The sequence below is a fragment of the Vespula vulgaris genome, chromosome 12 (genome assembly GCF_905475345.1).
Source record: "Vespula vulgaris chromosome 12, iyVesVulg1.1, whole genome shotgun sequence".
Taxonomy (NCBI): domain Eukaryota; kingdom Metazoa; phylum Arthropoda; class Insecta; order Hymenoptera; family Vespidae; genus Vespula; species Vespula vulgaris.
This window is the reverse complement of record NC_066597.1, coordinates 378,262-398,808: the sequence shown is the minus strand read 5'-3', so window position 1 is coordinate 398,808 and position 20,547 is coordinate 378,262. Positions and strand designations below refer to the sequence as shown.

General features: G+C 38.8%; 4 protein-coding genes across 15 annotated transcripts in view; 2 read left to right on the top strand and 2 right to left on the bottom strand.

The window, feature by feature from the left end:
* The window catches only part of LOC127068102 (serine-rich adhesin for platelets-like), a 67,045-nt gene extending 61,458 nt beyond the window's left edge, over positions 1-5,587 (top strand). For all 8 annotated transcript variants that reach the window (XM_051003811.1, XM_051003816.1, XM_051003810.1 and 5 more), the window contains one exon: positions 61-5,587. In XM_051003811.1, coding sequence (XP_050859768.1) covers positions 61-2,336 — 2,276 coding nt within the window. In that variant the 3' untranslated portion in view covers positions 2,337-5,587. The remainder of the gene's footprint in view (positions 1-60) is intronic.
* LOC127068122 (lissencephaly-1 homolog A-like) lies at positions 5,314-7,530 on the bottom strand. 2 transcript variants are annotated; one of them, XM_051003867.1, is made up of 6 exons: positions 7,100-7,530; positions 6,798-7,021; positions 6,539-6,728; positions 6,251-6,452; positions 5,932-6,144; positions 5,314-5,851 (listed from the first exon to the last, which is right to left on the bottom strand). In XM_051003867.1, exons 1-6 carry the CDS (start codon positions 7,174-7,176, stop codon positions 5,690-5,692), a joined length of 1,068 nt encoding a protein of 355 aa, XP_050859824.1. In that variant the 5' UTR covers positions 7,177-7,530; the 3' UTR covers positions 5,314-5,689. The 2 variants fall into 2 exon arrangements, with proteins under 2 accessions (XP_050859824.1, XP_050859825.1); XM_051003868.1 differs by having other exon boundaries at positions 5,932-6,126; positions 7,100-7,529.
* On the top strand, positions 6,122-14,099 carry LOC127068101 (DNA topoisomerase 2-binding protein 1). Of its 4 annotated transcripts, none has more exons than XM_051003808.1 (26): positions 6,122-6,221; positions 8,113-8,231; positions 8,311-8,450; positions 8,538-8,673; positions 8,753-8,860; positions 8,940-9,146; positions 9,215-9,431; positions 9,515-9,652; positions 9,726-9,802; positions 9,880-10,049; positions 10,192-10,333; positions 10,419-10,536; positions 10,631-10,846; positions 10,915-11,090; positions 11,162-11,328; positions 11,400-11,605; positions 11,671-11,810; positions 11,890-12,120; positions 12,186-12,248; positions 12,318-12,493; positions 12,565-12,683; positions 12,754-12,824; positions 12,902-13,057; positions 13,154-13,354; positions 13,431-13,660; positions 13,739-14,099. In XM_051003808.1, exons 2-26 carry the CDS (start codon positions 8,121-8,123, stop codon positions 13,959-13,961), a joined length of 3,939 nt encoding a protein of 1,312 aa, XP_050859765.1. In that variant the 5' UTR covers positions 6,122-6,221; positions 8,113-8,120; the 3' UTR covers positions 13,962-14,099. The 4 variants fall into 4 exon arrangements, with proteins under 4 accessions (XP_050859765.1, XP_050859766.1, XP_050859764.1 ...); XM_051003809.1 differs by lacking the exon at positions 6,122-6,221 and adding an exon at positions 7,565-7,936 and having other exon boundaries at positions 8,541-8,673; XM_051003807.1 differs by lacking the exon at positions 6,122-6,221 and adding an exon at positions 7,567-7,795.
* On the bottom strand, positions 14,015-19,972 carry LOC127068193 (uncharacterized). Its single transcript, XM_051004007.1, has 13 exons — positions 19,809-19,972; positions 19,151-19,722; positions 18,837-19,061; positions 18,478-18,752; positions 17,861-18,041; positions 17,625-17,785; positions 16,200-16,248; positions 15,703-16,102; positions 15,395-15,624; positions 15,086-15,316; positions 14,724-15,001; positions 14,422-14,611; positions 14,015-14,336 (listed from the first exon to the last, which is right to left on the bottom strand). Exons 1-13 carry the CDS (start codon positions 19,883-19,885, stop codon positions 14,167-14,169), a joined length of 3,039 nt encoding a protein of 1,012 aa, XP_050859964.1. The 5' UTR covers positions 19,886-19,972; the 3' UTR covers positions 14,015-14,166.
* Positions 19,973-20,547: the final 575 nt, after the last annotated feature.

Below are 20,547 nucleotides of genomic sequence, written 5' to 3'. Positions count from 1 at the left end.
TTGTACGATCGACTTAGGAGTATTTCATCGGGCTAAGCGTTTCTTTTTTTGTCCATTTAGCACCACTGTCGCAATCCCTGGAAAGCATAGACAAGGTAGGAACCACGGAGGTGACGAGGGAAGACCTTCTTCGCGGATCGAGTCAAAAATCGACGATGGATCAGGAAGCTCGGAACGTCTTGATGCCTTGCGACAACGGCCAGTCCTACAGCGTCTCGCAAAACAAGATAGTACATCTTCCAGGGCCTGACACGCCTTGCACGAAACACAACAAGCTCGCGAAATCGGAAACGCAAGGTCAGAGACGAAAGGGTTTGGTTCTGAATCTGACGAATCAATTCGAGGCAGCTAGTAGCAAGCCGTCCTCGCCGGGTTCGGATTCGGACGGTAAACCGTTGCCGCAAAGTCCTGAGATCGAGGAAAAGCCATTGGAGAACGGTCTTGATCGATCTCAGGGTGGTACGTCGTCGTCGTCGGACGCTTTGACGGTCGAGCAGGTGATTTGGGATCCCGGCGAGAAGAGACGTAGAAAGAAGGAACAGGGCGGAGAGAACGTGATAAACGACGGTGAATGTCTAGTCTGGACGGCATCGACCGATGCAACGTGCCCCGACTCGTGCAATAGCCTCAAGGCTAACGGAGAAGTAGTGAGTAACAGTGAGAGCAGTGAATGTGTCGCGTGTGGATCAACGACTGCACCTACGACGATAACAACGACTATGACGACGACGACGACGACGACGACGACGACGACGACGACGACGACGACGACGACGACGACGACGGCGGCGGCGGCGACGACGACGACGACGACGGCGACGATGACGACGACGACGACGACGACGACGAGTAGTCTCGGTAGAAAAGTGAAAAGGGATGGTGATCCGTTCAGTGCACAATTGGACAGGGTGTTCGATCGCGAGGAAAGACGCGGCGAACCGACTACGAGAGATTCACCGAGCAGACAGAGTTCCTGGAGCAGTTACGATAGCGCGGTGGTTCTTGACAACAATTCGGTGCACAGCTCGTGGGCCACCTTACCTTCGAGAAACAGTTCCTGGGGATCATACGACATGAGACCCTCCGACCTTCTAGGATCCAGCGGTCTTTTTCCTTACGACAAAGAGGAAATACCTTGGCATCCTGGTACGGTCAAACGTACCAAACAAAAGCTCGAAGAAGGTGCCAGCACTGCTGCCGTTAAACGCGTTTGTACTCAAAATTCCGATGCGGAGGACAAGGATAGATTGACGGCCGAATCGGAAGAGGTTCCGGTCGAAGGTTACAATTCTCTTCTTCTCCATCACACCTCTTCGCCTACCCCACGAAGAAGGGATTCCTCGCCTACCCAAGAAAGCTCTAATCTCAAGATAGAGACCGCGAGAAATTCGCCGAGTCCGCTCGGTGGTATCGATATTTCGCCGGTGTCGATACGACAAGTCGGAAGATTGTCCACGAGCGCCCCAGCGCCCTCGTCCCTGTCCTCCGACACGGATCTACCTTCCTCCCTGAGATCGTGCAGATCGGAAAGCGAAACGTCCAGTCCCTGCGTCGTTAATACCACCCAATGTCCCTCGGTGAAACACCATAAGATGGTCCTCGAGAATCTTAGCAACAAATCCATCTTTAGCAAACGATGTCTCTCCGTGGACGACTCGCCGGAGTCCGAGTGTCCACGGAGTACGTCCGGCATCGTGAAGAATCTCAAGAAGGAGTTTGAGGCGAAATCAACGAAATTGGAAAAGAGCTTCGTCGAGGGTGCCTGTGACAATCACGAAGGCTCCTCGATGGTCGCTCGACCGAAGAGGGACGTTAAGATTCGAAGTTTGCCATCCTCTCCGGTAATACCTCACAATGAATCAAAGATCCAAGCCTCGTCTAGCGTCGGTGAAACCAAAGACAAGGAAGTTAAGGTTAACGATTCCAGCGTCCAGGACGCTACCGAAGATCTCTCGGTGAGGGTGTTGGTAGGTAAATACGAAGTGGCCAAGCCATCGGTGGACTCGAAACGATCGTCGGACGTACAGTTGCGCGGTAACAAGGACAAAGAGTGGGGGGACTCGATGGAGGTTCATCCGCCGGCCAAGTCGAAGATCGCGCCAGAGTTTGCCAGAAGATCGGCCCCGATCATGATCAACAATCACACGAACGCGCTTTTCGGCGAGACGACGGCCGAGACACCGGGTAGACCGCCGGTTCCTTCGCCCAGCATCGTCGTCGCTAGCGTCGTAGCGAAGGCAGCTAGCAAGAAACAGCAGCAGCACGGCAGAACTCATCCGCTTGCCAGGCTGCAGGTCAGGCCTAGGCACAACAGTCCGGTTTACAATACCATGTAAAATCGATAAGGAAACGAAGGAATACTCTTTTGACGATGTACGAGCGTGTTACGTCGATAGGACGACCGAATGTAATCGCGTTTGCCAACGAGTAGCGAGTCTCGCTAGGTTGCTACTTTTAACTATCCACCCTCGACCCCGTCACTCAATCTCCCAATTCCCCGCCACGATTGAAACCGTGTGATCTCTTACATGCCAACGCTCGAGGTTGGTTGCTCCTCGAACAGATTTTAAATACGATACTGCGTGCGACGAGTGCGTTTAAACGATTATCGAGTAGAGAGAGCCAGGATGTTCGCGCGTCTGTTTCGAGGAAAAAGGATCTTTGTTTTTCTTTTCTCTCCTTTCCTTTCCCTTCCTTTCCTTTCATCTTTTTATCGCTGTTGAAACTTGCTGTAGCGAGCGAGCAACAGTCTTCTGTTCCTTCTTCTTTCGGAGCGCGTCATACATATCTTTGGCTCGGTATATTAGTTAAATTGTGTGCGCGAGATGAAAGAGATGCGATTTTTAATGAAACGTAGACGACATAGGTGCACGCTGGGAACGACAAAGAGAAGAAAAGAAAGAGAGAAATTCTACGAAAATTGTTATTCCTAATGTCACATCTCGTCGTAAAATTAGCGTTGTTGTATAGAGTAAATGGACGTGAAAAATCAAACGTTGCGTTATCGTGATGATAATACAAAGTAATAATGTACGTTGTACACGACGACGACGACGTTCGTGCTTGATGATGATGATGATAAAAGATGATGATAATGATGATGATGATGATGATGATGATTGATGATGATTGATGATGATGATGGTGGTGGTGGTGGTGATGATGATGATGATGAGGATGATGATGATGATGATGATGATGATGATGATGATGATGATGATGATAATATTAATGATAAAATATTATGTGAACCGATTTATGTATGTATGTTCAAGGAACGCGTGAAGCATCGTCGTAGGCTTTTTTGGTTCCGTGTAAAGAGGCGAGTGCTCAGTCAGGCTGTGAATGTAAGGTCTGGGCATCGCGCGTGAGAAGACGTAGCTTTTTCTTTTCAGCTTCGCTTTGAGTTTCTTCAGATACGTAATATTAATAATAATAATTATAATGATAATAATAAAAAAAAAAAATCATCGAGAGTGATGTTAAAACATGAAAGAAATAGAGAGGGGAGAAAAAGCAAAAGAAAGAGAGGATAGTTTAATCTATGACGTCGTTTTGGGGAGTGATAATTATTGAAACGTTTAAAAGAAAGGTTATATATGAAAAAGAAAGGCTATATGAGGAAACCTCGAATTGATTTTAATTATTTAAAAAAAATAAATAAATAAAATGGAACAGAGATAAAACTACACTGTTAGTAATTTATAGCGACTCTCATGTGATTAGAAAAAAGAAAAATATGTACTTTAAGTGGTGCGACGTAACGACACAAAGTTAGCGAGAGAAAGAGAGAGTGAGAGAGAGAGAGAGAGAGAGAGAGAGAGAGAGAGAGAGAGAGAGAGAGAGAGAGAGAGAGAGAAAAGCGAATCTTTAGAGGGCGACTGTGAGTAAAGAAGCACGAGTGTGATTCGATGAAGGTACTGGGATCGGTGAGCACCCGATATATATGTATATGTATATGTGTATATAATTCGAATGTTCACTCTCCAGATATAGAAAAAAAAAAAAGAAAAAAAAAATAGTCTCGTTATCACGCTCACGAGATGCACGTACCTTCATTTTTAATTGATCGTTTAATTATCCTACTATTTGTACTCTTACTACTATAAATCGTCGTGTTACTACTACGATTAATTCAGTTCGATCGATCGTATATCGCTTCATAATATCGCTGTTGTTACTTCTTTTTTTGCCCCGTTTTTTTATTCGTATCTTTCCGTTTTCTTTTCTTTCCTTTTTTTATTACATTTATATCGTATTAACTCCTGCAAACCAAAAGTACAAGATTAGCTGTTAAAAAAAAAAAAGAACAAAAAAAAAGAGAAAAGAGAAGGGCCGAACGTGACGCGCAGATTTTCATCGTCCTTTCGAAACATATCATCGATTCGTCGTTCATTTCCCCCGTTCCCCCTCCCCCCGCCCTTCAAACGAGAGGAAAGTCATCGTTCGAGATAGAGACGCGATTGAATATAAATTTCGAACAAATGAGGAAGAAGGAGAAGAGCAAGAAGATGCGATCACACTTTTATCGCATATTGACGACCAATTTTATATACATACTCTTCGACGAACGACGCGACTATTTTGCAGGAGCGTAATGCCAATGTCCGTAATTTTACAAGCGCACTACGATTACCGTGTATAAATATATTTTATTACCGTACGACTTTTCAACCAAATAAGCTCGTCGAAATCGTTTTAGGCCAATCGATGCGATAGGTAGCACAGAGAGCTGATCCAAGTAAGCTCCCAAGTCCCTCCCCTCCCTCTCCCCTCCCCTCCTACTTCAGCTAGAGAGGTTAATTACATAATTATCGTCCAGTTAACTCGTCCCACGAGATCGAGTAAATGTCATTCGATCGAATAGAGAGAGAGAGAGAGAGAGAGAGAGAACACTTTTTTGCGAGCGTCCTCCCTTTCGAGCCAATTCCAAGGCACGTCGAACGACGACGATCATTATTGTTTGTTCAATTTATATTTATAGAATAGCTTTTAAATCGAAAATTCGAACGTAAGAACGTCCGTAGGTTTTGGTCGCGACGACGTAACCGAAAAAATGACTTCGGTGCTCGTCGTCCGACGTCTTTTAAGACACGTGCGCGTTCACGTTACGTGCGTTTCGCTCTCTCAGCGCGTTCGAGCAAATTAACTCGTGTGTCCCGCGCCGAAAAAGAAAAAAAAGAAAAAGAAAGAAAAAAAAAATGTCGGCGATCCGAAGCCGACCGAGAATTTCCTCGAGTATCGAGTAAGTTCGTATTTGTCGCGAATCGATGTGCTCCTTTTTAAACTAATCGTCTCTCTTCTTTCATCGTCCCTCATCGCTCATCCTTCTTCTTTCCCATTCCTCCTCGCGGCTCCTCCACTCTCGACCCTTCGTACTTTCCCAAAGCGACCCCTCATTCTATTCCTCCTCGCTCCTACTACGTTCGTTCGCTTAAGTGTGTGCGTTTAAACGAGAAACTGCGTATCATCCGTGCGTTAACGTATGGAGAAATAATGTGGAAAAAAGAAAACCGTGCGTTGTTCTGTGTAAATTTTGTACCATAGTTTGTATTAAATAAAATACATTGTTTATTGCTTGAGAAAATCAGGCCGCGGCGTTCGTTGTTCCTCGATCGAACGAACAGATTCGAATCCCTCTTCGGTCGTCTCTCGAGTCGGGGAGGAGAGACGACGACGAGACGCGTGGTCAGGATTTGATTTGAACTTCTAAGATCATCTTGTTGGAACAGAAGGCGATTTTGGGCAAATACATCTCGGGTTGTCTCGACTTTTTAGCGCGTTTCGTGTCGACCGGTCCAAGCGCTATTCCGTGAACACCTCCGAGCAAATTTCTCACCATCGCCAAGGTCTATCGAGCGAAGCAAAGCAAAACGAAAGAAAGAAAGAAAACGAGAATGACTCTCTCTTTGCGCACCGAGGAAAGCTTACCGAGTGAGAACGCAGGTCGACGATTCTAAGCAAGTTCGTATCCGTTCCGCCGCACGTAATAAAGATATTACTGAGATACTTTCCGCAGTAGAGCATAGAAGGTACGTTATCGGGCTCGAGACTCGTTATGAGTTTGCCACTTCCATAATCCCACAATTGAATGGGATCTTTTTTCTGCCAAGCGCATGTCAGGATCTGTACGTGGTTAACGTGCTAAAATAACGGGACTTTTCGAACGGATAAAGAGAGAGAGAGAGAGAGAGGATGGATGGACGAAGAGAAATAACGAAGTAAGTAAATAAATTAACGTCGGCAGTACCTCCTTTCCGTTCTGACTTATGTCAATGCCATCTCCGCAGATGTGAACACCCGATATGTAACGAAGAGCGTAAGGTTGCCGAGTGTCCCAAAACATAATAGTGTCGTCCCAGCCGCCGCTTATGATCTCGTGCGCTGATTTTGGATTAAAACAGGCAGCGAATACGCGAGACTTGTGTCCGTCCATCCTTTCGGCGATTTCGCTGACAAAAAGGAACTCTTTTAAATATTTCCTTTTTTTTCTCTTTCGTTCGATCTTCGAGAAGAATCGGTCGGAACGAAAGGATACCTCGCGTGGAACACTCTTTCCTGAACCTTCGTTTCTTCGTTGTACAAATAGATGTTCGTGTCGTCACCGACCGTCACGAATTTCGGTTCGTTAGGATGATAGGCCAGACCCAGAATTTGTCGATTCTCTCTTATCGTGTAGAGGCATTGCGAACTTGGATAATGCCAAGATTTGATGTATCCATCTATGTCTGATAATTAGATACTCGTCAGATCGTCTTATCAGTTAACACGGATTACAGAAAGATAAACGTGCTAACAAGTAGCGATGAGAGTGTGAGTTATCGGATGTGTCTTTCGGACCGGTCTGTGCTTGATAGCCGTCACTGTCCCAGGATTCTGCACTACTTCGTTGTCACGAAGGAACTTGGCTTTTACGCCATTTTCGGTTTTATACAATTGTACGGTTCCATCGGACAATCCTGCCGCCAAAAATTCAAACGTTTCCGTATAAGTTATACAGAATACGTCCAATGCAGTTTCTCTGGAAACGATCTTAACTTGGTATTTAAATGCATAAAGAGGTTGCACTAAGATAACGCAATGTCTATGGCAAACCTACGTCCGACGAGAAACGGTTATGTTGCCATCCAATCGGTAACGTTCCGATTTTTCAGCATCTTCCGACGAAGAAGCCATTTTGATTCGATATCGACAAAAATTTCGTTCATCGAATTAATTTCGGTTTTAATTAATTTCGTTCATAGTTTTATTGGTTATGTAGTCATTTTCAAACGATCCGTATGTATGTGCCACCACAAATTTACCGACAATAGGATTTACCTCGTTTACGTTTCTTGTTTTCTTGCTTTTTCATGCAAAACTTCACTTTTTTTTTTTCTTGAATTATTTCTTTATCCTCTTTATCCTTTCCATTCTTTTGATCTATCGATCGAGTAGATAACTCTTGCAGAAATATAACACTTTTGTTAACCTTTAACGACAATTTGAAATTTACGTCGTTGCATATATGCGCTAGACCGAGTTCGATGGCTCGACTAAAATCGAATAAAGATCTAAATGAAATAATTTCATTTTTTATTTATTTCTTATTTGTTATTTTTTATACATATCATTATACAGGGAATAAACGATGAGAATTTTTTCATCGATCATTAACGAGGAATAACGACTACGTATCTTAAATTACGAATATCGATGTGTGTCGCGTCGATTCCAAGGGACACCGAAAATTAGAGTAGTCGTTTTTAGCGCGAAGAGGCCATTCGTTCATACCGCTGTTACGAAAAAGTCAAGCGTAAATAAGACACTTAATTATTTCTATTATAAATAATCAAAGATCTGCAACGTGCTATTTGATAGACTCGCTCTGCGTAATTTAAATACGAATATTCCTTTTAAGCAAATATTTGAATTAAATATAAAAACATAACCTAAGGTACGAAATAACTTTCGAAATAAGTAGTTTCTCATTTGTACGCATTTAGAAATGTTTGAACGTGATACCTTTGAACGTGTAACACGTTTCGTATCGGATGTACACAAATTTTGTGCGACGCGTTGATTTTCCATTGTATCGTTACCGTGACATAACGAAGTGTTGTTATTTTGCAGTTTCAACGATGGTGAGCCAAGAGAGTCAAATTGATTGCAACATAAATATATATTTTGTTATACCGAACAAATATAAGTCTGAAACCGAATGTTCTATAAATATGTGGAATGCTTTTGACGTTTGTATCCAATTCTAAGATTTCTATTGAATGATCGACTGGAGAACCAATCGGATCTTATTTAATATCGTTGTTTTAGCAATGCTGCGATTTCGATATTAAACCGGTGTGGATCACCGAAGAGGATTGTAACAAATTGAAGCCGGAGAAGACCGATATATTCGTATTGGAAGAGTTCAAAGGCAGTTTCTTCGAATGGTTACAAAATTTCAAGTGTTCGTAAGTAGATTTTCGTCGTTTAATCTAATGGTATTTACGTAATGCAAATGAGATTATTTGACAACTGTATCGATCTTTATACATCAGCAGGATAGTAGGACCAAGATGTTTATTAACTTGTTTTTTAAACGGAGAACCTATTCCAGAAGGCACGAGCCCAATTTATACGACAGCTATGAGAGGACTTTGTATATCGGTGTCCGGTTTGACGCCAGAAATGAAAGTACTTTGTCATTTCGCTACCGATACGTCGTTCTGCTCTACAATGCCTTACCAGTCGACTAATTCGTTTGTTTTTGCAGAATCACGTGCAACAACTGGTAGAATACATGGGAGGTTTTTTCACGAAACAATTACGTAATTGTGTAACGCACTTAGTAACCAACTCTGTCATGTCTGCAAAATATGAAGTGAGATTAATCAATACTGCCTTTACGTGGCATAGCAAAAAGTATAATAACGTTTCGTTTATTCGTTAATTTCTCTTAGAGAGCTGTAGAATTGAAGATACCGGTTGTTACGAAAGATTGGATCGCAGCCATATGGGAAGAAAATTTAAATAATTTTATTAAAGCGAATGATCCAATATTCGATAAATATAAGTGCCCTGTTTTTATGAATTTAATTGTTACGTCGACAAATTTATCCAAACGTCAAAAGGAAGAAATTAAGAATTTGATAAATAATAATGGAGGGGTACTTCTACTTAATTTAACGCTATTTTATTTTTGATGCTCTAGGTAATTAACACATAAATATTTCAGACGTTCATGGGTCCTTTAGATGGTTTAAAAGTTAAAATTGTTGTCGCACCAGAAAATAGTTCACTAACCGACAAGTTAAAATTTGCAATGCAGAATAACATAGCATGTTTAAAGCCAGAATGGGTATATGAAAGCTTGAAAGTCGGATATGCATTGCCGTTCAATAATTATCTTATAAAATCTACGAAAGCATGTTCAACGCCAGAAAAGTTGAAAGGTATTTTTCGTTGATATTCTCTAGTTAAAAAAATAATGTGCGTAATAATCTTATTGTTGAATGATGCTCCACGATTGTTGTAGCGCATGAGATGGAAAGTTTGAACTTTTCGACGATAAGTACCATTAATAGTGAATTACCACAAAATAATTATGTAGACGAAAGTGTAGCATCGACAACTACCAACGTTTCTTGCATGGACGTTGCACCGACTAAAACAGGTAATGGTTAAAAGTTATAAGTATGCTAAAACGAAATAGAAATCGTTATAAAAATACAACGTACTTTTATTAGGCGCGCAGCTTACGGTTTTAGATCGATTGACCCTTAACGAAGCAAAGATGGCTGGACCATTTTTAGATGGTTGCAATGTAAGTTAATTCATTAGTTTTTGCACGTGATTAACAATCATATTTATTTTATCCAACCGAACGGATTCATTTTGCAGATTTATCTTGCTGGGTTTACAACGAGTCAAAGGGATAAACTCAACAGAATTTTAAACGTAGGTAGTGCAACGCGTTTGAACGATATATCGGACGCTTTGACGCATGTTATCATCGGAGATGAAAATAAAGCATCTAACGAACTGAAATTAATGAAGTCGGCAGGATTGTGGTACTTATCTGACATTTTCTTCTCACTAATCTCATCCTATATTCTAATTAGACGTCGCACGACGACGAAATCGTTGTCAATTAAGACATAGCTTTAGCTCGTTTAATAAACATTTTACAAGAATGTTCTACGTTATTCTTAGCCCGTATATGTTAAACATTAATTGGATAGAGGAGAGTATGAAATTGAAAAGACCTGCACCGGAGGAAAAATTTGCGTACGAGTCGAAAGGTAATACAACGAAAACGAGTAACGAGCCTCCTCCTTCTCCTCTAAGTAAAAAGGTTATTTTCTATTGGTAACGTACGTAAGACCGTGTGTAAACACGAATTGTACAATGAGTTTATAAAAATAATTAAAAATTTGCAGAATTTACAAATGCTGCAACCACCGAGACGACCATCGATTCCACGTTTCGATATCGATAAAGCATCGAAGGAAAGAAATGACGAGGACATTTTAAATCAGTATCTGCAAAATATCGTTGGTAATATAAAGAATTTCACGATAATCGTTTAAACGATAAATATAAGATTTGTATATATACGTGTGTAACAAAAAAAATTGCTTCTTGAATGTAGTCGAGGATAAATCGGTTAAAGAATTCCTAAAGCCTTATACTCCTGACTTCAATGAGAAGGAACAAGAAACATCCAAGGAGAATGCTCCTAAATTAAGTATCAAAAATAATCAACGAGCGTCAACGTTAGAAACGATTGAGAATAGAGAGTCGGGAAACAATAGCTCGGTACCATTCAGTCAAGAAGATCCAGAATCTACCATGAAGATATTTACCGGTAATGTCAATTGAACTCGAAGAAAACGTGAGATATAAAACAGCTGAATAATATAAGATACTCCATAGGTTTCACATTTGTTATAACCGGCTTCAGTGACGACGAGGTACAGGATAGTATTAGTGCTTTAGGCGGTGAAGTCGTTTCAAATATTTATGCAGGGATCCCGGATTTTGCCGTTGTGCCTACGTGTGGAGCATCATTGAGACACGCGGTTAATGAAATTGTTACCGATTTATTTGTTGTAAGGTTGAACGATAAACGAGCTCGACTATACGTCGACCAATACTACATTTATATCTCTCGTCTTTGCAGGAAGATTGTAGGAATCAGGAACAAATAGTCGACGTGGAATACTATCATAAACCATTTTCTATAAGTAAAGATATAAATCCTCTAACGGGTTGTATCGTTACTTTAAGCATGTATACAGGAGTAGAAAGAATGTATCTTTCTAGACTGGCAGAAGAACTTGGAGCTATGTGAGATATCATCTCGTACGTTTATCTAAGGAATACCGAATCGTTACCTCACGAATACGTTTGTCTTTCAGATGCCAAGACATACTTGCACGTAAAACAAACGAGGAAAAAAATACTTACGCTAGTACTCACTTAGTCTGTCCAACGCCGGAAGGACATAAATACAAAGCAGCAGTTAAGTGGAAATTGCCAGCTGTTACCGCTGAATGGTTGAAGGATTGCGGAACGAGAGTAAAACGCTTAGACGAAACGCCTTATCTCGTCGGCGAAACAAAAGGTAGATAAACCTGTAAATACTCGTAATATCGTGCCATTTTTTATTACAAATCTTGTTCGTGATAGCCCCAGAGAGACCCGCGGAAGCAGCGAACGTGAGTAGCACGAGAGAAAATTCATTTGCGAAAAAAGAAAGTCGAGAAAAACCTGTCGTGCCCATTCCCAGACAGATAATTACTCCCAAACGACAATTAGCCCAAATCAAGGTAATGAATAATTAACGAAATGTCTCTTGATAAAAAATATATCGTAAAATATAATGCGTACATATCGATTTACATACAGAATCAAGAAACGAATTACGATGGAACACCGTTGATAAATAAACGACTTAATTTAGTTATGAACAGTACACCGCCTTCCCCCTTTCACGTATCCACGCCAGAAACACCGTACGGTCAAGTTATTAAGCCAAATCCTTCTCCAGACACGAGAAAGGCATGGATCAAATGGGTGAACGATTTTCCAGATTTGCGCGTAGAAGAACCCCCTCTAAAAAGAAGAGCTCCTAGCACGGTACCTATTATAGCATTCATTTATTTCTCTTTCCTTCGTAAAAGTTTACGAATGAAATGTTGTAGCCATTGTCCGACTTGAAAAAACAACTATGGGAACAATTAAAAGTGCAAGGACAAAGAACTGAGGTGATTACACGTCATATATCCACGAATCGCAACGATCAATACGTTTATCAAAATATCATTTATATTTAGGAGGATGCGAATACGTCGATGATATCAACGTGTAACAATATCGATAACGATTTACCGGAAGAAGATAAATCCGTAGAACGGAACAGAGATACGTCTCCCAAAAACACCTCCATCAATAGAAAATTAAATTTCTCTCAACAGAGTAATAGCCCGATTCAAAATGTACAAATAAATCTGTAAGTATCGAAGGTTCGCGAAATTCTTGATATCGATAAAACGTTAAAGATATTCATATACATACGTACAGGCAAATAGCTCAGATGGAACAAGCACTTAAACGAACGTCAGGTACCGAGGTCAGGCCGCTACCGGACGAAAATGGAAAACCGTATGAAAATACAGAATCTATGGATAATATACACAAATGTACGTAAATAATCGAATTGGTCCTCCTTGCGGTAGGATTGACACAGGTTATGTGAAATTTATTTTCCAGATATTGCTAAGGATTCACAGCCGGACACTGTGGGATGGGAAGATCCTGATCATCGTACGATGATTAGACCCGTAAGTCGTTTGCGATAGATCGATTAATTTTTTATATATGTACTTTGCATTTACATCGGAATATCTTTTCGACATAGTCCACGATATACGAGCAAACAAACGAGGATGAAGAAACTTGTCAAGATGAAACCGATCGAAGTAATCATTACTCGAACAAGGATATTACATTGGAAGACGGAGACGATCGAAGCCAACCTTTGGTCAAACGGAAATTCATGCTCTCTGGAATACGGGTTTGCATAAAAGAAAAATTATTTAAGAAGAAAAAAATAAATAAAATAAAATAAAATTCACGCACAACGCATCGTAACGTTTCGTTTCCATAATAGGACAGAACGACGTACGAGCAAGTAATACGAAATCTTGGTGGAGATGTGGTCAACGATGGCAGTTTTGATCCAAGCGCAACGCACTTGATGTGCTTAAGACCATCGAGAAATGAAAAAATGCTCGGCAGTATCGCCACCGGAAAATGGGTCTTGCATTGCATGTATTTGCGAGATTCCGAAGCTAATGGGAATTTTCTTGACGTTAGTATCGTTCGACGTTATTCGTTCGAAAGATATCTACGATACGTAAGACGATCATTTCGTATAAAAATTGTAGGAAGAGAAATACGAATGGGGCAATCCGAAAAGTAAAGGAATTATACCGGATACTACAGGAGAGGTCGAGAATGCGATAGCAGCAGCAGCTCACAGATGGAGGATAAAATTATTGAAGGAACCGTATGGTCCTTTTCATGACATGGTAGCCTTGTTATTAGCTTCGGAAGAAAAGTACGATCAGTTTAAAAGGCTCATCGAGGCGGGAGGTGGTACGGTGGTACAAGCACGGTCTGTGTTACGTTAACAAAAAAGTAACTGCGTTGACGAGATAATATTTTTTACTTAATCTCTTTTTTTTCACTACAGACCTCCTTACGACGTAAACTCGTCGGGGAAAAAAATAACGCACTGCTTCGTGAATATAAAGCAGGTCCAACAACCTATCGATTGGGCTAGATTAGCGAGTAAAGGCATTCTGTGCTTTTTGCCGCAATACTTGAGCGATCTTCTTACGACGGAACCACCTTTGAATCCTAGAGATCGCGTGATACCCGAATTCAAGAAATATCTTTCTCTTTTGCCGAAATAACAAAATTAATGCGCATAAGTGAATACGAATACAAGGAAGTAACGATTAATATACTTGATCGCAAGCTTCTTTTATACAATATACATGTATATTTATTTATAAAGTTAAAAAATTGTATATATAGTATATTAATCAATTTTCTTTATCATTACTACGTTCTTACTTAGACAATTATTGTAATCGTTATAATAGATATTTTACATTTTTAATCGTCCACAGTTATTTTCTTTAGATGCAGCAAGAAGTTGTCACAAGGCGTTAAAAACATGTTATGAGGATCTGGTTTATAATTTCCCTTTAGATCCAATGACACTTCGTAGTTATTAATTACCGTGATGATAGCAACTGCAGTTTGCAATAAGCCGACCCTCATGGCTGGAATCGTGAAACGAAACAAATAGAAATAATTATTTACCGAATATTACGCTATATTGTATCAGCCCGTAAACCATTGACATACCGATGCAGATCCTTGGTCCATCGCCGAAAGGCATGTAAGCGTATGCAGGAATATCGCCTTTTCTTTCGTCGCTGAATCTATCAGGATCGAAACATAATGGGTCCGGGAAGTTCTTTGGATCTAAATGTATGCCAGTTAGTACCGCATAAACGGGTGTCCCTTTTTCTAAAACTACATCTGTTCCGGGAATCTGCGTAAAATAAAAAAAAATTGTACATACATACATACATACATACATATATATGCACGTGCGTGTGTCGGGGTTAACAAATAAAAATTGTCAATATTGTTTATATGATTACCACGTAATCTCGCGTAGCAACCCTATCTATGATCGGCGCTGGCGGATATAATCTGAGAGTTTCCGAAATCACCTGATCCAGGTATTTCATCCGTTGCACGGCTTCGTAACTGAACCCGTTTGATTTTAATATTTTACGAATTTCTTGTCTCAATCTGTCTTGTAATTTTGGTTGCTTGGCGAGTTCAGCAAGGGCATAGCATATAGTAGTCGTGGTGCTCTCTCGACCGGCGATAAAAAATATTAGGGATTGGCCGAGTAATATGTCCCCTTCGAATTCTAAATAAAGATACGTGTATAAACGAAGATTTATAAATTTGATTGGGATCGTTTAAAAAGATATTGACGACTTTTGCATCTTACTGAATTCATCGTTCTGTTTCTCATTTTTTAACTCTATGAGGTAATCGATTAGATCTCCTCTTTTTATTCCAGATTTTTCTCGTTCGTTGAAGGTATCCCAGAAAAGTTTATCAAAGTATTCTCTAGCTTCTCCCATCATTTTAAATTCAACTTTATCGGTTAGCTCGGGAAAGAAGAAAGCTAGCAACATCGTAAACATCGATCTAAAGGTTGGCTTGAAGGGCAAACGACCTGTGAAAATCGAAAAATGTCGATCACTTTGAGGATGACCGTGTGATCGGTCGATCGTTTGAATATAAACTTGCTAACTCTGTAGATAGAATTCAGATTCCTCGAAGGAATTCGTTCGAACCCCGAAAGCCACGGTAGATATAATATCGGTACTATATTTCAAAAACACGTCCTTAGCATCGATCGTGACAGTAGAACTTTTATTCGATCGTTCGTGAAGAAAATTTTTCATCGTTTCGGAAGTCTCGTGCATGAGATAAAAAAGCTTCTTTATCTTTCCACTCGTAAAAACAGGCGACATTTTTATTCTGTAATATAATAAATATAGCATTCGTATGCATTCCTTGACACGCATAAATTAACGATCCCATTTATACGCATATTACCTAAGATGCTTCCACGTAGGATTATTTACGGAAAAAAGATTCATGGTAGCTAAGTCTTTGGACGCCTTGATCGAGAAATATCGATTGCAAAAGACGTCGAAATCTTTGATTAGCATGGATTTTATGAGATCCTTATCCCTGATTAGCAAAAAAGGCTTGTGTAAAATATATATTCCGATAAATTTGTCCTTATCATTCGCCTGGAGATAAAGATCACCGAGTACCATGCTCATCGATTTGCGCATGAAAAAAGTATCCTTAAAATGATGTAACAATGAATATATTGGCACAAAAGGTACTCCTCGTCTTTCCCAATAAGAATAACGATGTTTCATCCAAAGATAAAGTAAAAAGATAAGAGTAAGAACGAAGAGCAGTACTCCAATGATGAAATCTGATCCTACGGATGTTTCGAATATGATTAATCGACTTTTATCTCGGCATCGAATTATATGTGTACGAATTATAGAAATAAATATATATATATATATATGTACCAAAAATGGCCATTGTAACAGAAGACGATTTGTCAGGCAAGTTGTTGCACTAATTAACCTGTTGCACTTATAAAAATCAACTGTATTTTATCACTTAATGGAAAAAATAAGTTCTACAAGTAGACGTGCAGATTTTAAATGAATCGAAAGATAGACTGAAGCGAAGAGAGCAACATCAAAAATAATTATTTAGCGCGTCATAATTAATAATCTTATCGTTTATATAAGATAAGATTATGCGGTAAAAGGTTTCATAACTTCTTTATGTTGCATCAATACTCATCTTGTGTTTTTTATCGAGGAATAATGTAATCATTGTTAATAAAAATTTGCAAAAAAAAAAAAAAGAAAATAATGAATCTAGAGTTAATCGACGTAAAAAATTCTGATAACGTTAGTGAAGAGAACAGATAAGACTTTGAATCCGTCGCAATTAACGAGAAATTATAGGAAAAGAGATGAGGTGAAATTATTATTGCAATGCATACCATAAACAGTTAGATTCATTTAGCAGTGTTCTGTAACGAATTAAATGAAATTTATGTAAATATCAAATGTTGTAACTAAAAGTGGCCATTACTATATTATATCTTGCTGGCGGTTCTATATATTAACATCATTTTTGTAAGCCCCTGTATAAAGACATCGCACTTTTGAAGCTGTATGAAGACACGGCATAACGCAGGCACTCGAGATATTTTTTATCGACCGATGACGTTCGCAAGCGACATAATCGGGGAAGTACGGAATGATGCCTATCTTCAGGCGCGAAGTTAATATTACAATAAATAATTATAACGTAAAGATATTTTCTAATAACGTGCGAGGATTTGAAAAGGATTTGACAACATTTAAATGAATTTTTTTCATATATTAATTTTTCCATAAAAAAAAAACAAGACTAATTTTATATATATATATTTTTTATTTAAAATTGTATAAAATAATATTCGATTGTATCTAGAATAAATATTATACCGTAAATGATTATTTCACAATGATAAAGTATCGTGAGACATATTTACATTTCTTAAATATTAATTTCTTCGAATCTATCTGGAGATGAATCTTGGAGATGAAAGAGTCTTTATCTCTTATTTTTGTAGTCAATAGCATCGAGATTAATATTACAGTTGGCTGATAATACAAGTCTGCTATAATTAATCAAATAGATCAGACATATTCAAGTGGAATTATTGAAAGCGATAATCAATATTTGATTAACGAGAAAAAATAAATAAATAAATAAAAAGAAACAAGAATATATGCAACACCCAATCGATGTAATCGATGCGATGTTACTTCGAAAAATATCATAAATATATACGAAAAAGAAATGAACACTGGATCACGACTTGATTATAATGAGCAAATATGAAACTTAAATAAAAAATTTGGAAAAAATATAGTGTAAGTCGTGTCTTATTGTATTATCTTTTTTAAGTGAAGATTTATTCCATTTGCTGAAGCTGTGAACGTCGAACGTGGATCCAGAACGCTTTTATCTTTCTCTTCTTGCCAAATCGTATATTCGCGTAGAAGAAAGGCAAGTACTATTTTTGCATGAAGCTGACCAACTTTCATTCCTAGAATAAATGCGAATGTTGTTGTTAAATAAATATTTCTCATTCTAGTTGTTAAAAAAATATTTTCTCACGTACCTACGCACATCCTGGGGCCTATGCCAAATGGTATGTACGCATTAGAAATAATATTCTCTTCGGCAAATCTATCTGGATTATAGACTTCCGGATTGTCGAAATATCTCGGATCCTCTTGAAGACCGTAAAGAGATATATAAATTGGAGTGCCTTTTTCGATGATTGTATTAGTGCCCGGTATCTATAACGGATGTGATAAATGCATTAATTATTTTCGATCAACAATATAATCCGCGATAGTAAATTGATTCGTTATCTTATTCTCGTCCAAAACTGATAATTGGTTAGTCATAAGAAAGCATAAGAATTTTATTCTATTTAATTTTACGATCTCGCTGTCGAACTTATTTCTCGTTCATCAAAATTTGAACAAAACTTCCAATTTAATCTAAATAAATGATTAATCCAAGTCGGAAAATTGTTTTGAAAAATTGTTCGGAAAAGACGATTTCCAATCGAGTTTAATGATTCTTTGGCTCTGCTTTTCAACTTCGTCGAGAAGATAATGCAGTTCGAGTGCATTCGATTAAAACATGTTATGAAAGGATTATAAGAATTTATCTTTGTACTTCTTTGTTATTTATCCGGTTGTAGAAAAATTTGTTAACGATTTATACCTGATAATCTTGACGAGTGTATCGATCGATCGTAGATACAGGTGGATGCAGTCGCAAACCTTCTGCTATAGCCTGATCAAGATATTTCATCTCGTTGAAAGCTTCGTAAGTCCAGCCATATTTGTCGATGGCATTATTAATATCTTTCCTTGCACGTTCCTGACATTCCATATTATTTGCAAGCTCCATAAGAGTGAACGACATACACGTCGAGCTCGACTCGAATCCGGAGAAAAAGGTGCCCGATTGATAGAGAAGATTTTCACCCTCGAACTCTGAAGGATAACGATTTCATCGATGTCTCGTCGATATCGTTTAAAAGGGCAATATAAGAATATGAAATTTATAAAATCACTCACTGTAATCCGGATTCTGTTTCCCATTTTTCAATTGGACCAACGAATCGATGAAATCTCCTCTCTTTTCGCCGGTCTTCTCACGATTTTCCATAGCATTCCAAAAGATCTTTTTCACGAAAGTGGAATTGAAGAGTATCTTCGTGCCGATGATCTCAACCAGTTCGGGTATAAAGAAAACCGTAACGAGAGCGACCATTCTTTTGAATCCATGGAAAAATTCCGAAACTACGGGCGAACAGAGTGCAAATGTGGTCAAGTGCGAACATGGCATACGATCGATAAATTATGAAAAGAAAATTTGTTTGAGAATTTACCAGCGGCAGAAAATTCAGCATTGGGATAGTTGAAGGAATCCATTTTGGTACCAAGCGCGATAGAAGCGATCAAGTCCGTAGTGTACTTGTAGCTAAGTTCTTGAGCATCGACGAATTTGACATTATTTTCATCCGTAGGTTGGCTGTTCAGATAGCTCATCATCGGATTGCCAATTTCCATCATAAGCGGAAACATTTGCTTTAGTTTTCCACGCGTCAAAGTCGGCGTAATTTTCGATCTGAGATACTTCCAAGCTGGATTCTTCAAGCCAAAGAGATTCTTCATTCCGATGCTGTCCTTTTGATTCGAACCGGCAAAGTGTCGATCGGAGAAATTGTCAAAATCTCTTATCATGATTTGCTTGATGATATCAGGATCACGCAGGAGCAAGCAGGGCTTGTGAAAGATGTAAAAACCGACGTACGGTGCATCCTGATTGCTTTTTTTGTAAATTTGTCCTAAATGCCATCCTGGAGCTGAACGAAAGAGAATGGCATTTTTAAAGTTACCGAATATTAAATTGGCCGGCAAGGATTCGACGCCTCGTCTTTTCCAATAATTCAATTTGTATCTGAAAAAAAAAGGAAGAAAAAAATATTTAATTGACGCGTCTTTTATTTCTTTTTTCTCTTAAATATAAATTTTTACGATACTAACTTTGCGTAGATCTTAAAAAAGAAAGCCACAACGGCAACGAGTGCCAATGTAACGACGATATCTCCTGTTGCTATCATTTCTATCGGAAGAATGACAACGAACTGTTGCAACTCTTACGAACGTACCCTCTTTTATACGATTCGACTTTCCGGTATGATCTATATCGTTCGGATGGACGAATCATCGCTGACTTACTTAATAATTTAGAATAAAAACTTCGAAGATTTTCTAGGAAAGGGGCCGGGGAAACTCAATCATGAAATCAAAGAATATCAATAGTGATATCGCACAAATCAGTGGTGCGTCAAATACATTTATCGATGTACATACGATAGATACACTTTTTTGGTTTTTAGATTCTTATCGATCGATAAATGTGTTAATTATAAATTTCAACATAGAAAACTCGAATCCCCTTAACTAGTCTCATTCGATGATTATTTTAATCTTAATATGACATTTTATTTTTATATTCTTGAATTTATAATAATCATTAAATTTGGATATACCTCTTTCGAGAAGACTATCTAAAAATATAAATTTACTATAATTGCGTCCACTTCGTTAATAGTTGTCAAACATGCTATCATCTCGATCTGTTTTTTATTTTACAAAATACGATTATTTATCTTATGTCATTTTTTATTCAAACGATCGTGATAAATATATCTAAAGGACGTATGCTATTGATATTGCAGCCTTATACGTAGACGGTATCTTGATACATTTTATACAAAAA

Coding starts and splice junctions, on each gene's coding strand:
- LOC127068193 (XM_051004007.1), bottom strand. CDS start 19,885: ATGATAGCAACAGGAGATATCGTCGTTACATTGGCACTCGTTGCCGTT. Junction 19,062..19,150: donor TGCTGAATTTTCTGCCGCTG/GTAAATTCTCAA, acceptor GTTCGCCCGTAG/TTTCGGAATTTTTCCATGGA. Junction 17,786..17,860: donor AGGCCCCAGGATGTGCGTAG/GTACGTGAGAAA, acceptor CATTTATTCTAG/GAATGAAAGTTGGTCAGCTT.
- LOC127068101 (XM_051003808.1), top strand. CDS start 8,121: ATGGTGAGCCAAGAGAGTCAAATTGATTGCAACATAAATATATATTTT. Junction 9,803..9,879: donor CATTTTTAGATGGTTGCAAT/GTAAGTTAATTC, acceptor TTCATTTTGCAG/ATTTATCTTGCTGGGTTTAC. Junction 11,329..11,399: donor GCAGAAGAACTTGGAGCTAT/GTGAGATATCAT, acceptor TTTGTCTTTCAG/ATGCCAAGACATACTTGCAC.
- LOC127068122 (XM_051003867.1), bottom strand. CDS start 7,176: ATGGCTTCTTCGTCGGAAGATGCTGAAAAATCGGAACGTTACCGATTG. Junction 6,453..6,538: donor GAAAGAGTGTTCCACGCGAG/GTATCCTTTCGT, acceptor CCTTTTTGTCAG/CGAAATCGCCGAAAGGATGG. Junction 5,852..5,931: donor TCGACCTGCGTTCTCACTCG/GTAAGCTTTCCT, acceptor TTCGCTCGATAG/ACCTTGGCGATGGTGAGAAA.